General features: G+C 33.2%; 1 protein-coding gene across 1 annotated transcript in view; it reads left to right on the forward strand.

Moving 5' to 3' along the window:
* Positions 1 to 14,843, forward strand: part of BRWD3 (bromodomain and WD repeat domain containing 3) — a 186,644-nt gene that overhangs the window by 7,402 nt on the left and 164,399 nt on the right. Inside the window, exons 5-6 of the mRNA XM_039221266.1 lie at positions 6,706 to 6,856; positions 8,177 to 8,275. Coding sequence (XP_039077197.1) covers positions 6,706 to 6,856; positions 8,177 to 8,275 — 250 coding nt within the window. The remainder of the gene's footprint in view (positions 1 to 6,705; positions 6,857 to 8,176; positions 8,276 to 14,843) is intronic.

Consider the following 14,843-nt stretch of genomic DNA (forward strand, 5'->3'; position numbering starts at 1 on the left):
TCGGGCTCTGTGCTGACTGCCAGCTCAGAGCCTGGAGCCTGTTTCAGTCTGTGACTCCCTCTCTCTCTGACCCTCCCCTGCTCACGCTGTCTCTCTCTCTCTCCTAGAAATAAATAAAACATTAAAAAAAAAAAAGATGTGGTTTATCTATACAATGGAATACTACATAGTAATGAGAAAGTACGAGATCTGGCCATGTGTAGCAACATGGATGGAACTTGAGGGTGTTATGCTGAGCAAAATAAGTCAGGCTGAGAAGGACAGCTACCATGTTTGCACGTATAGGAGGATTAGGAGGAACTTAAGGGAGGACTGCGGGGGAGAAGAAGGGGGGATATGGGGGGGAGAGGGAGGGAGGCAAACCATGAGAGACTCTTGAATGTTGAGAACAAACTGAGGACTGATGGGTTTGGGGAGAAGGGGAACGGGGGTGATGGGCATGGAGGAGGGCACTTGTGGGGATGAGCACAGAGTGTTATATGGAAACCAACTTGACAATAAACTATTAAAAAAATAAAGTGCATCTGTGTTAAAACAAGAAATTATTGTTATGTCAAAAGATGTTTAGTGTTTTTGCATTTAGTTAATTAAAGAAAGGCAATTTAGTACAATACTGGCGTAGTATTCACTGTTTTTTGAAGTGGGAGGTATGCCTTTCTGATGTCTTGCATGGATCCTCAACCCTTCTGCTTGATCTTTTCTTATCCTGAACTTATTTCCTATGCATTATTGATAAGTAATTTCTTGTATTTTAAATCACCTTGTTGAAGATGTTTTATCATCTACCATGGTACTTTATAATGATCTGGCCCTCGGTTATTATTTGTGTGATTTTCATAACTTTTGTTAGAAGTGTTTCATGATACATGTTTTTTAGGCTTATTTAATATGCTAGCTGGTACTGAGTTCTTTTATTGGACATTTCTCTAAGGATAAACTTCTAGAATGTGAGTGGCCTCCTTGTCAATGTCTGGACATTATCTGTCCTCAAGGTTATCATACTTTTAGTGCTTGCTTTCATGAGGTACTGAAACCCAGAGAATACTTAAGCCTAGGTGGGCTGCTTTTGACTTTCATTCCTGAGGAAATTTTAAAACTAATAGAAAAAAAAATGCTATGAACAATGATTAACATTTTGTATAGAAAGTGATACAAAGTCAACACTTTGTAGCCCATTGTAGAAACCAGTGGTATTACTACAGTAGAAAAGCCTACCTGTTTTATTTCCTTTTCTGCCCAGTTTTTCCCCTTTCCTCCTTCAAATTCAGCAAACGTTAAAACTCAAACACTTTAAGATATAATATTGGATTATTGCAAACATTTATATTTTAGTGAAATGTAAATTTCAGTATCAAGAGAAATAAACTTATTTTTTTTGTGTTTTATTTAGTCTTTTTTGTACGTGTATTTTTTCCTCTTCAAAATCAGATGATACTCTGCAAGGTTTTTTTTGCTCCATTTATTTATTTTTAATTTTTAGTTTGAGAGAGAGAGAGAGAGAGAGTGAGAGAGAGAGAGAGAGAGAGAGAGGGCGCAAGGGGCAGAGAGAAAGAGAAGCATAAGCCCGATCGATGCAGGACTTGATCCCATGACCTTGGGATTATGACTTGAGCTGAAATCAGGAGTTGGAAGGACACTCAACTGACTGAGCCACCCAGGCGCCCCTCTGTGAGTTTTTTATTGCCTTATTTTTTTTTAAACTTAGCTTTGTAGAGGAAAATCTTAAACATTGAGGGATATTATATGTTAGTCACTGTGCAAAGTATGGTTACTGGGTAGGGGTACCTTTCTCTTTGCCTGGAATGCCTTCCCTTCCCTTTATCTGTCTTGTGAATTTTCACTTAGCCTTCAAGTGTGAAATTGGACAAGAACCCCTACCCCTAAACTGAAGTAGGTACTATATTTCTTTGCTTCTAATTAGCTCTTTGTACTAACCTCTAGGCATTTGTAGCTTTGATTCATTTTATTTACTAGTTTGTTTCCCCCTCTGGGACTGGATTCCCTTAGGGCAACAATTTAATCATCTTACCATCACATCTCTATTTTAAATACCTGAATGAATGAATGCATGAGTGAATGTTTTTTTTGTTTTGTTTTACAAATCATATGAGGTGTAGTTATCATTACTTCTGTTTTACAGATGCAGAAGCTCAGGCTCTCAGACTGAGTAACTTTGCAGGTCACATAAGTAGAAACCAAGGATGGTAAAAAGTTAAAATAGAAGTCCTTTCTACTATATCACACTGCCAGAAGCAGTAACAGCTAGTAAATTTTAGAGGCTGAGGGGCACCTGGGTGGCTCAGTTGGTTGAGCGTCCGACTGTGGCTCAGGTCATGATCTCGTGGGTTCCAGCCCTGCTTTGGGCTCTGTGCTGACAGCTAGCTCAGAGCCTGGAGCCTGCTTCAGATTCTGTATCTACCTCTTTCTCTGACCCTCCCCTGCTCACACTGTCTCTCTCTCTCAGAAATAAATAAAAAAACATTTAAAAAAATTTTTAGAGACTGGATAATCCGGTCTTCCAGAGTTCAAAGTACCATTTGAAGTGTTTAAAAGCTTGCTATATTTTTCAAAATCTATTTTGTTTTCTGTCTCCAAATATAAGAAAAAAATCATGTGACTAATTTTTATATGTGCTTCTCCCCCCTCACCAAAAAAGTTAAAATCTCAGATAAAATGTTATATTTCCCTTCTTCAGCATATGGTCCCAGTTTGATTCTTCATTTTATCTGTGTAATCATGATCTTAGAAAACAAAACACAGAAGCAATTATCTCTTTTGTTTGTCTTTTTGGGTTACTTATCCTATATTTTCTAAAAGCCAAGGTAAAAATGTTACTGCTATATGAAAGTTAATATTTCAAATGTAGTGCTTGTTGGTATGGGCCTTGTACCCTGAAATCAGGTACCTTCTGCATTTTATTCTTTTCCCAGCTGGATTACTTTTAACTAATTACGATGAGTAGGATCATCTCTGTGAACTCTCTGGTCTTCTCACTTGTCATAATAATTCTGAAGTGTGGTAATTCAGTTGTTAGATTTGCTCTTTAGGTCAGCCAGTCTTCCTATCAAGAAGGCTTCATTTAATTTCTTTCAGTTTATTTGAATTTATAGTTTTTTTTTCAGTCTTTGTGTTAGTTATCTTAATTTTTAACTGCTTTAATAAGACAGTAATTGAAAGAGCAGTAGACAGGGAGACCCAGATTTCTGTACATTCATTGTGACCACCAGACTTCACTTCTGGATCTCTTTCCTACTATAAGATGCAAAGTTAGGTTAATTATGCATAAGGATCCTTGTAATTCAAACATTCTGTAATTTAATTCCTTGGAGCTGTTTTACACAATAGAAGTTTGTAGTATACTTTTGAACTTTGTTTTTAGAGAATGCTTTTCTTCTGCAATATCAAAGCACTTGTGTCACTTGTTGGCCATTATATTCCAGAGAGTAAAATGTGGTTAGATAATTGAAATTAGAATATTTGAGCTTTAATTGAAGAGAGTGGCTTATAATATTATGTTATGAATTTCATACAATATTTTAATACATACTTTTTATATTATATTATGTATCACATTATATTCATACATGATTCTAACATAGAATTTAAAAAAAAACATAAGAGAGTAATTACTGAGAGTAGATAAGAGTTTATATGCCAAAAAAGATCACCTTTAAAAAATTCCAACTTTAATCAAAGCAGATGGATTGAAATAAACGTCGACTACCACTTATAAGTCCTGAAATTTGATTTGGAAAAACTGTTATTGCAAGAAATGAGCTGATACAGTTTGGAAGCCTGTTAATGTTTAAAGGAGACACTAGCATGTTCAAAGTCAAATGTATTTTTACTGGTGTTTTGTTGATAGAATCTGTTTCTCTACTATTATTTAATATTCAAATTTTTATTGATTTTAGGGAAATGGACTTTTTGAATGGGACCGCTTAGAAATTAAACAATTTGTAATTTGTATAGGGTGGAATTCAAACTTGTGAAGTTTATTTATAATTTATAATTAAAAAAATCTTCAAAGGGGAGAATTTGGATGTAGAAAGGCCTTGTTTTGGTTGCTTAATTAATGATTCTGTATTTTAAAATTATTACTGAGGAATTGGTATAAAAATTTACATAATCGGCTGAAAATTATTTGTTTTGTCAAATGAAGGAACCAGGCTACTTAAGATGTCAGTTAAGATTGGTGCGCCTGGGTGGCTCAGTCAGTTAAGCTCCGACTTCGGCTCAGGTCATAATCTCATGGTTCTTGAGTTTGAGTACTGCATCGGGCTCTGGGCTGACAGCTAGCTCAGAGCCTGGAGCCTGTTTCAGATTCTGTGTCTCCCTCTTTCTCTGACCCTCCCCTTCTCACGCTGTCTCTATCTGTCTCTCAAAAATAAATAAAACATTAAAAAATTAAAAAAAAATAAAAAAAGATGTCAGTTAAGATATAATTCTGACAGATTTTTTTTTAAGTTTATCTATTTATTTTGAGAGAGAGAGAGACACACACAGCGAACAGGGAGGGGTATAGAGAGAAGGAGAGAGAGAATCCCAATCAGGCTCCTCACTGTTGGTATGAAGCATGATGCAAGTCTCGGACTCGTGATCTGAGCCAGAACCAAGAGTTGGACACTTAACTGACTGAGCTACCCAGGTGCCCCTGACAGATTTTCTATAAGAGGGTAATTCTAAAAATTCATATTAGAGAACTCCTATTTTCTGGATTATATTGCAATTCTAGGAAAGGATTGGCTCTTAAGATGGTAACAGTTTAAAACAAAGAAAATTGATAAAAAAGGAAAGTGCCAGTAAAGACATAAACTACCATCCTGTGTAAAGCTTTTGTATAGTGTGTATTTGATGAAAAAGTAATGGATGATAATGTAAGCCAAGTATATCTGAGACAGTGTTGGTGGGGGAAAAAAGGCATAAAATATTACAGATGTTCATATGCAGTATTTTGCTTTTGAGATATGTGTTTTCTCTATTTGCCTTTAGGCATACTTAGGTAATGTTCTAATATGGAGAGAATGAATTACAGACTAGGATTTTAGAATATCAAATGTCTGTTGGTAACAGACATTTAGATTGAATTGAATCATCAGCTACTTTGACTTTAATATTACCTGTATATTTTACTGAGAGATGGTTTCTATGTAGGTATTTGCTTAGAAAACAAAACTAGAGATGTGAGAAATTAATCTTTCTGAGTAGCATGACAATTCCCAGACCTCAGTTATTTTGATAGATTAAAATTAATTTTTGCTGGGATTTAAAAAAGATAATTGGCAGGAAATAGTTTTAAAAAATCACAATAGAATCACTTGTTCCCAGAATTCTAAATACATGTTGTACTGTAGTTCATCAACTTATGTTTTTTAAGAAAAGAAAAAAGGTATCTTGTTAGGAGAATCTAACATTTTTCCTCTGAATTCAGGTGATATTTCTTACAGATAGACTTTACTTTGGTTTTTGTATGTTGATTGATCCATTAAACAAATATTTATCTAGAACATACATAATTTCTTCTTTCATGGTCATTAGGGATGATTTACAAAATTATTCTTTTATGTTGTATCGTTCTTGACCTTGTGGTAATATATTGATGGTAGAAATACATACGTGTGTGTGTGTGTATTTACCTTTATTGTTCATTCTCTCCCTCACCCTTTATGTCAAGATGACAGTGTAGATGTTCTTTTTATCTAAGGATTTTTAATTGTCTAGTTGTCTGTTTGCTCCTTTATTTTTTAAAAGTTTAGTTATTTATTTATTTTGAGAGAGACAGCACAAGTGGGGGAGGGACAGAGAGAGAGAGAGAGAGAGAGAGAAAATCCCAAGCAGGCTGCCCACTGTCAGCATGGAGGCTGATGCAGGGCCTGAATCAATGAAACCATGAGATCATGACCTGAGCTGAAACCAAGAGTCAGATGCTTACCGGCTTACCCGACTGAGCCACCCAGGTGCCCCTCTGTTTGCTCCTTTAAGTAATTAGGTATTTATGAAATACATCAGGGACTTGAACATTAGCTTAGATAAAAAAATGAAGTTTTGTTGTTTCATTGTCTTATTCCTGTCTACCTGTGTTAACCATCTTCAGAAATTTGCTTGTGTGTTTGAAAAGCGAGTTAATGTTGCGATGAATTTTGAGTATATAGCTTAGTTGTTTAGAGTGTAGTATTTATAAAATCATTAATTTGATACTGTTTTGGAAACTAACTATTTTTTAAGAAAACCAGTTTTTCTTTATTAAGCAAGTTTGGGATTTGGGTGAGAATTTGGTGCAAGTAATAACTTTGCATTCTTACCATTTATATAGAATCTAGGTCCTCTGATTTTTGATTACTTCATCACTAGTGAATAAATCAAGTACAAGTAGAGTTTACCTGTTGTCTTTGTACTTTAATTTTAGGCATGCTCACTTTTGCTGTTTTGCAACACTTATTTCATAAGATTAACAGCTAAGCAAATGATTTAATCAAGGCATGTAAAAGTAAGTTTGAGTGCCATATCATTTAAATGTTATCATTTAGATGTGCTTAATTTTTGTAGCTGTTTCTTTAATTTGGCTGAAGTATTAAATACTTAAAATATTATTTTCCTAGTTTAGTATTTAATAATTGCACTTTGTTCCATGATGAAGTAGTTTACTAATGGACTAGTTATATTTTTAAACCAAATTGGTTTTCCTGTTTTATTTATGCTTTTTAGGTGGCAGCCAATGCACACATTCCTCCAGACTACCTCCTTAAAATTTGTGAGCGGATTGGTCCCTTACTAGATAAGGAGATCCCTCAGAGTGTTCCTGGGGTACAGACATTACTAGGTGTTGGTCGGCAATCTCTGTTACGGGATGCCAAAGGTAAGATTTTCAGTTTTTAGAGGAAGGAGTGGAGAACAGCATATTTTTATGTTAAGTAAATGTGCCCATGCTCTTCTAAATACTAATTTTCTTCTAGTTTTTCTTATTTTGACAATCTTATTGTTATTTTCTTAGTGTAAAAGTAAATTCTTAGAGGGATAAAAGGAGCCCTCTGCTGTAAAACAGTAAATACAGTAGAAGTAAACAATATAAAATCTTTTTTGTAATTCTGTGGAATAGAGATATTAAAAGATCACTGCTCTGATTAGTATAGTATGAATGCTTAATTCATTATGTTTTAATATTTAAAGTATTATGAATCTATATCATCCTAATCACATTGTATATTTTATAACAAGTAAATGAAAGATATGTAAAAATTCACATATATATAAAATTTTTATAAGTAAAAATCTTTAAAAAATGTCACTGTTCAGTAATAGTTTTTTTACTCCACTGTTTTTCAGTCTTTTAAAGGTTTTCCCCAAAACATGAAATAGTATTTTATGAACACAAAAATGTGAAATTAGCCATTAAGGATGTCTGCTAGTATACTAAATACTTCAGGTCTAGCAACCAGTTTACTTCTGTGTTTTGTTTTATTAGCATAATGTTTTTAAATTCTAATTCACAAAGGTAAATGGTTTTAAAAATACCAGTTTTAAACATCTCATTTTATAATTTAAGTAAATTCTTCAAATCAGTTAATTTGGAAGCTTTCAAGAGAGTATAGAATATTTTTGTATTACAGTTGAATTAGTAAGAATATTTCATATTTGCTAGAGTTTTTTGACATAAACATCAAATACAAAAAACACAGATATATATAGTCAGTTATCATCTGATATGCAGTATTGTTATCTGTTATGGCACAATTGCCAGGTACCCCATGATGTGAGTATGCACCAAGTATAAATTTTTCTGAATTTTACCTGGAATACTTGTGCTATAGTCATAACCTATAAGTTTTATATGAGTAGAAATGTATAAACCTGAAGATCAAGAAGGACCAGTAAAAACTTAAAACATTATTAATCCATTACATATTTGCATAAGATTCAAATACATGCATAATAAAAGCTTTAGTTCTAGATCAGCACAGAAGTAAAATATCCTGGTGTATATTAAAGTGTTGGTATTTACCAGTGATAATATAGTTTATATCATGTTTAAAAATATGCATGTGATTTTTATTGTGGTGTTAATAGTTAAAAATGTATTCCAACAAATGAAATTGAAAACAGACATTTACCTCTGAGGTACAATTAAAAAAAAAAAACACTTCTATTTCTTGACTAATGCTTGAATCCTTTTGTATAGACTGTAAGAGTACACTATGGAATGGATCTGCTTTTGCAGCTCTACATAGAGGCAGACCTCCAGAACTACCTGTAAATTATGTGAAACCTCCAAATGTGGGTGAGTAATGTCCATGTGAGCTATAAACATATTCTTGATTTGTTTTTTCCTGAAATCACTATAATGCCAAAAATAGGTACCAGAATTAAATTTGAAGTATAAACAAACTGCTTACATTCTTGAGGAGTTGTATGGTTGGTCCAACTTTTTAAAGCATTTTTACTTAAATCAAATATAATTATGGTTTTGAGGTTTAGTTTTGTTTTCTTTCATCTGTCCTTCGTTCCTTCCTTCCTACCTGCCTTCCCTCTTCACTTCCTTCTTCTTAGCAGAAGCATTTTCTGGTATATATAGTATAGGAATTTTTAACCATATGGATGTCTATTTACATATCTATGTGCTGAACTTAAAGATTTTACATGGAACTATATAAAGGTAGCTTACAGAACAAAACATAATTCATTCTGCTTTACTAAACATAATGATGTCTTAAATTTTATATGTCATTATTAAAACAAAAAAATCACCCTTCCCATTTTTAGTTTAGTAAAATTCACATGTTCCATTTAGATTATTACTGGAACGTCTCTGACCAGACCATTAGAAAGAAATACTAGTAGTGGTTTCCAAGGAGATCTAGCTACAAAACCATTTGTACTAAAAGTTAACCCTTAAAAACAGTGTACAAAACCATACAGCTAGATGAGTAATTGCCACTCTGCTTCCCTATTTTCTCACATTTCTAAAAAAATATTTTATATAGTGCCTAGTGCTTAGAGAACATTCTTTAAATTCAAATTGAAAAATAAAAACTTTAGGGGCGCCCGGGTGGCTTAGTCGGTTAAGCGTCCGACTTTCGCTCAGGTCATGATCTCGCGGTTCGTGGGTTCGAGCCCCGCGTCGGGCTCTGTGCTGACAGCCAGCTCAGAGCCTGGAGCCTGTTTCAGTCTGTGACTCCCTCTCTCTCTGACCCTCCCCTGCTCACGCTGTCTCTCTCTCTCCTAGAAATAAATAAAAAACATTAAAAAAATTTAAAAAAAAAAAAAATAAAAACTTTAAAAAATGCATACTATTTTTATATAATAAGTTTATAGAAGTTACTTACCCCAAGAGGTTAAACAAATTTAGGCTAGAAATAATTTTAAAAGTTATTTAAACAAAATTATTGATAAAGATTCATAAGGGTTTTTGAAGTAAATTGGATACTTTGGTGTACATTACTAGCAGTAATAGCCTGGATGTTCCTGGGTGAAGAAGACTACTGAGTTGGGTCTAACTGGACATGGCATTTATAACATTTTTTTTCATTTTCAGGGATAGTTTGTGTACAATTTTCCAGTGTTCACTTTTCCCTCAAAGCTTTATTCATAATTAATTTATTGATGAATTAAAATAGCTCTTATTATTCATGCATTTATTTATGTTCAGAAGATACGATATATATATTAAGTTTATTTATTTTGAGAGAGAGAGAGCATGAGGAGGACAGGGGCAGAGAGACAATGCCAAGCAGGTTTTGAGCTGCCAGCACAGAGCCCAATGCGGGGCTCGAGCTCACAAACCACGAGATCATGACCTGAGCTGAAGTTGAATGTTTAACCAACCGAGCCACCCAGGTGCCCCAAAGATACAATATTTTTCACTACACTATCAACATTATTTGTAATGTTTTGTACATCCTTCAGTGGTCACATATAAAATGCTGAAGAGCAGCTTTTAGAGTATTAGGTTTTACATCTTTAGTCTTTTCTTCCCTTCCCTTTTTAAAAATTATTTTTAACTGTATACTTTCAAACTTCCAGTTTTGTATAGTGAACACTTTGTATTTTGACTTAGATCACTTTGTTATTATTATAGTAATTGCTTAGGAATTTTTAGTGTTCCTGGCATTGATGCTTTTGCATTTTTTTTTAATGTTTATTTATTTTGAGGGAGAGAGAGAGAGACAGCGTGAGCAGGGGAGGGGTAGAGAGAGAGTGAGACACAGAATCTGAAACAGGCTTCAGGCTCCGAGCTGTCAGCACAGAGCCTGACCCAGGGCTCGAACTGTGGGATCATGACCTGAGCCAAAGTTGGACACTCAACCGACTGAGCCACCCAGGTGCCCTGATGCTTTCACATTCTTAAATCTACTCTGTTATTTGAAGAGAAGCTATTACAGTGGAGTTAATTCAACCATAATGCATTTCATGTAGTATATATCAGTAAAAATATTTAAGTTTAGGGTATTTAGAATTCAGAACCTAGTAAAAACTTAAAGGGGTGGACTAGAAAAGTAAGCAAGATGAATAAGAAGTCTTTTAAGATTTGTGATTTGAGAGTTTTCTCATTATAGGGTATAGTTTTGCATAGCTACTTTAAAATCAGTTTTATAGTTTCCCAGTGTAAATAAAAACTTAATCAAGAAGGTAATATTGAAAGTTTAATCAACCAATCTTAGAACTTTAGCAACACCTTTTTTTTTTTTTTAATAGAAGTGTTCCTTGGCCAAATAAATGTGGGAAACACTGAGTTTAAAAAAGTACAGAAAAAAATGAATATATCTAGGGCTACTGAGAACCTTCCATATGCTAAATGCATTGTGAATCACCTTTTGAGGAGCATTTCCTAAATAATTTGATAGTGGAGGCCCTTTTCCAAAACACGTGTAACATTCTGAAAATTTCCTGGGAACAGATTTGGGAAACAATGATAAATCCCCATTTACAGCAGAAAAAAACCAAAGCCTAGAGAAGTATGTAACTGTCATAAGTTATACTAGTTGCCTTCCTATTTCCACACCATTTTTCCTTGGTATAAAAGAGCCCCAGAGATAGAAGATTAGCCATATTACTTTTTTTAAGTTAAATATATTTTTGTATAATTCATATAAAATAAAAATTTTCCTTTTTAAGTGTATAGTCTGAGTTTTGACAAATGTATACATTTGTATAACTACTAACACGATAATAATGTAGAATTTCTGTCACCTCATGTCTCATTGCAGTTAATAACCTGTCCCTCCCTCAACTGGAAACCACGAATCTCTCTGTCTACTGTACTGTTGCCTCATTTAGAATTTCATCTAAATGAAGTAATAAGCATGTGGCCTTTTTTTATGTCCTGATTTTTCTTAGACCTAATGCATTTTTGATTTATACATGTCATTTTATGTATCAGTAATTTAGTCCTTTTTATTACCAAGCAGTATTTCATTGTATGGATATATACCAATATATGTTTGTCAGCTCATCAATTGATGGGCACTTGAGATGTTTCAGATTTTGGCTATTATAAATAAAGTTGCTATAAACTTTCTTGCATATGTCTTTGCTCTTAGCATGAACATCAGTTTTCATTTCTCTTGGGTAAATATCTAGTTAATGGGATTATTGTATCATATGATAAGTATAAGTTTAACTTTTTAAGAAACTGACAAATCATTTGGAGAGTGGCTATCCCATTTTGTATTTCTACCAATAGTGTATAATTTTAGAATTAGCTTCTCAATTTCTACAAAAAAATGACTAGGATTTTTTTGGAGTACATTGAATTTGTTGATAATTTGGGAGAAAATTAACATCTTAACAACATAGAACTTTATAATCCAGGAATATGGTATAATTTTCCATTTATTTAGGTCTTATATAATTTCTCACAGCAGTATTTTGTAGTTTCCAGTGTACAGGTTTTACACATCTTTTGTGAATTTTTTCCCTAAGGATTTCATGGGTTTTTTGGGTGCTACTTTAAATTGTAGATTTAAAATTTTGAATTTCTAGTTGTTTGTTGATATTAAATAGAAATGGGTTTTGTTTTGTTTAATTTGACCTTGCTAAATTCACTAACCAGATCTTATAGCATTTTTTTTAGATTCTTTGGGATTCTCTACATAGATGATCATGTTGTCTACAAGTAAAGACAGATTGATTTTTTTCCCTTTCTAATCTTGCCTGCCTTATAGTTCTTTCTCTTGCATTATTGAACTGCTAGTGCAATGGTGAATTGAAGTGATGAGACCGGACATTCTTGTCTTGTTCCTGATTTTAGGGGAAAAGCAGGTAGTCTTTCACTATTAGGTATGATTATAGATGCCCTTAGCAGTTTGATGATGTTCCTTTCTGTTTCTACTTTGCATAGGATTTGTATCATAAATAGTTATGTCCCACTTTTAATTTTATCAAATATAGTTAGGTTTATACCAGTTATTTCTTAGGGCTTATTTTACCTTTTATTTTATGTAGAACAGTGCTACCGAGTAGAACTTTCTGTAATAATAGAGATGTTCTATTTGGTGCTATCCAAAACAATAAGCACACAGCCACATGTGGCTGTTGTATCTGAAGAACTCTATTCTTTTTTTTTTTTAATTTCTTAATTGTTTTATTTATTTCTGAGAGAGAGACACACACAGCATGAGCAGGGGAGGGTCAGAAAGAGAGGGAGATACAGAATCTGAAGCAGGCTCTGGTCTCAGAGCTAGCTGTCAGCACAGAGCCTGACGCAGGGCTTGAACCCACGAACTGTGAAATCATGACCTGAGCCAAAGTCGGACGCTTAACCAACTGAGCCATCCAGGCGCCCCAGAAGAACTCTATTCTTAATTTTATAGAATTTTTAGTAATTTCAAAATGTATAACCACTTATGGTATTGACTACTGTAGTAGACAGTAAGATCTAGAACAATATGAAAACCAGTAAGCAGCTTTCTGGATAGATGCATAAGTTAGTAATAATTATTGACTAATGATGCATTTTATAAATCCAACCTGGAATGTTTTACACCTATGTATTTAGAAACTAGCTTTTCCTGTTTTGATTTTAGTAACTCACTTCAAATATCATATTGTGCCACCTGTTTCTACTGAGTTTCACAATTATCTTTGGCCAAAAAAAATAAAATCTTAACCTTAGCTGGACTTTCCACTATACTGGATTATTTATTCAGATATTCAATATCCCCATCCTTTGTGCAGTTAATTGACGATGTTATTTAGTAATTTAATGAAATGGAGGTGAGGGAGTATGGCATAGCATAGACTAACTGCTTTAAAAATACTTTAAATATAGTGTACTTAAGTTTACCAGGGGTGAATTTCCAAATCCCTATAAGGAAAGAGCAAAGATGCTTGTGATATTTATATTATTATAAGTCTAAGTTCCAGTCATACCATTTCATTAGCTTGATGCTTGACTAATCAGATTGGTTTTGTATTGTGTCAAAATTAAATAAAAAGAAGAAAATTGAACTGAATTCAAAACAATATTAATACCTAATGCCAGTCAAAAAAATCCTGGAGCATATGTATTAATATTTGTATTATTATTTGAGATCTTACACTGTAATCACTAAATATTGTTGTTTCTTCATTCCTTTAAAGATGAGTATTTATTTTGGAAACTTTGTATAACACTAAAATTTGAAAGTAAAATTTCACACAAACACAACTCTATTGCTGAGCTGGTTTTTCTGTACAGAAGTAATTTCAAAGTCTGTTTCATGTGAATTTGAAATGAATATTTGGAAGAATCAGTATAGTTATTTTCCATCATGGTAAAAGTTTCAAAAATTTTTCTAATATATTCTAAACAGTTTTCATAAAATTATCTGTAGAAATGGCAGCAGGATGGCTTGTTCATTCTAGGTTGAGACTGACATTATTTTACCAGGGAACAAATATGCATGCTTATACTTCTAAACTTATAGGCATGATATGACAAGACTATTTGCAAACTTTTTTTTCTTTTTTCTTTTTGGAAAATTGATATATAGTACTGTCCTATAATTTACATAGTAGGGCTGTTATTTGTATTGTATGCAGCTCAAGAGGCTTGTATAACTTTAAAGCCAAATTAATATTTATATATTGTCATAAGCTTCCATTCAGCATTGATTGGCTCTTGTTGGCCATTCTATGGTTATATGTCACATTTAAACCTGTAAGTCACTTGAAGGTAGAAAACTTGCCTTTTGTTAATATGTAAGTGGAAATTGAGAGAAATAAACTTTTTATTTGACAGAGGTGACTGGGTTTCTGCCAGGAATATTTGTCTTCCTCTCTTATTTTTATGCAGTTCTTATCACTTGCCCATGGATCACACTTTGCCAGGCATTGCTTTTGTTGCCTCCTTCCCTCCACTTACCCTTCCTCTTTTTGTACTCACATAATTGCATGAAACAAGTTGATTCTAACGTTATTACTTTTATGTGCCTGGAGAGAAGTAGGGGTTTCTTGTCACACCTGCATATAATTAGAACTGGAACATACTCTGGATCTTTTGTGTTACATTGTGAGTGCTCACTAAATATTGCATGAGTATAAGTAGAATAATTGCTGCCACATGGAAACTTAAGCATCCCTATTAAAGGCATTGATATGGTTTTATATAGCTCATATGAGTTTCTCATTTCTGTCCATTTATGAGTCAATATTGTGTAATATTAGGATTAATAATTTGTTTCTTTATTTGAAAGAAAAGCAGCTTTTAGTATATGAGTATTAGTATCATCATGTAAAGTATAATAAAAATAATTTCTCTATTTCTATATTGAACATTTTTTCCCTTCCTCGTTATTCTTTGTCATTCCTTTAGATTTTTCTTTTAACGTATACCAACATATTCTTTTTTTTTTTTTTTTTTTTTTTTT

Source organism: Hyaena hyaena, unplaced genomic scaffold (assembly GCF_003009895.1).
Source record: "Hyaena hyaena isolate Hyena2069 unplaced genomic scaffold, ASM300989v1 scaffold_982, whole genome shotgun sequence".
NCBI lineage: Eukaryota > Metazoa > Chordata > Mammalia > Carnivora > Hyaenidae > Hyaena > Hyaena hyaena.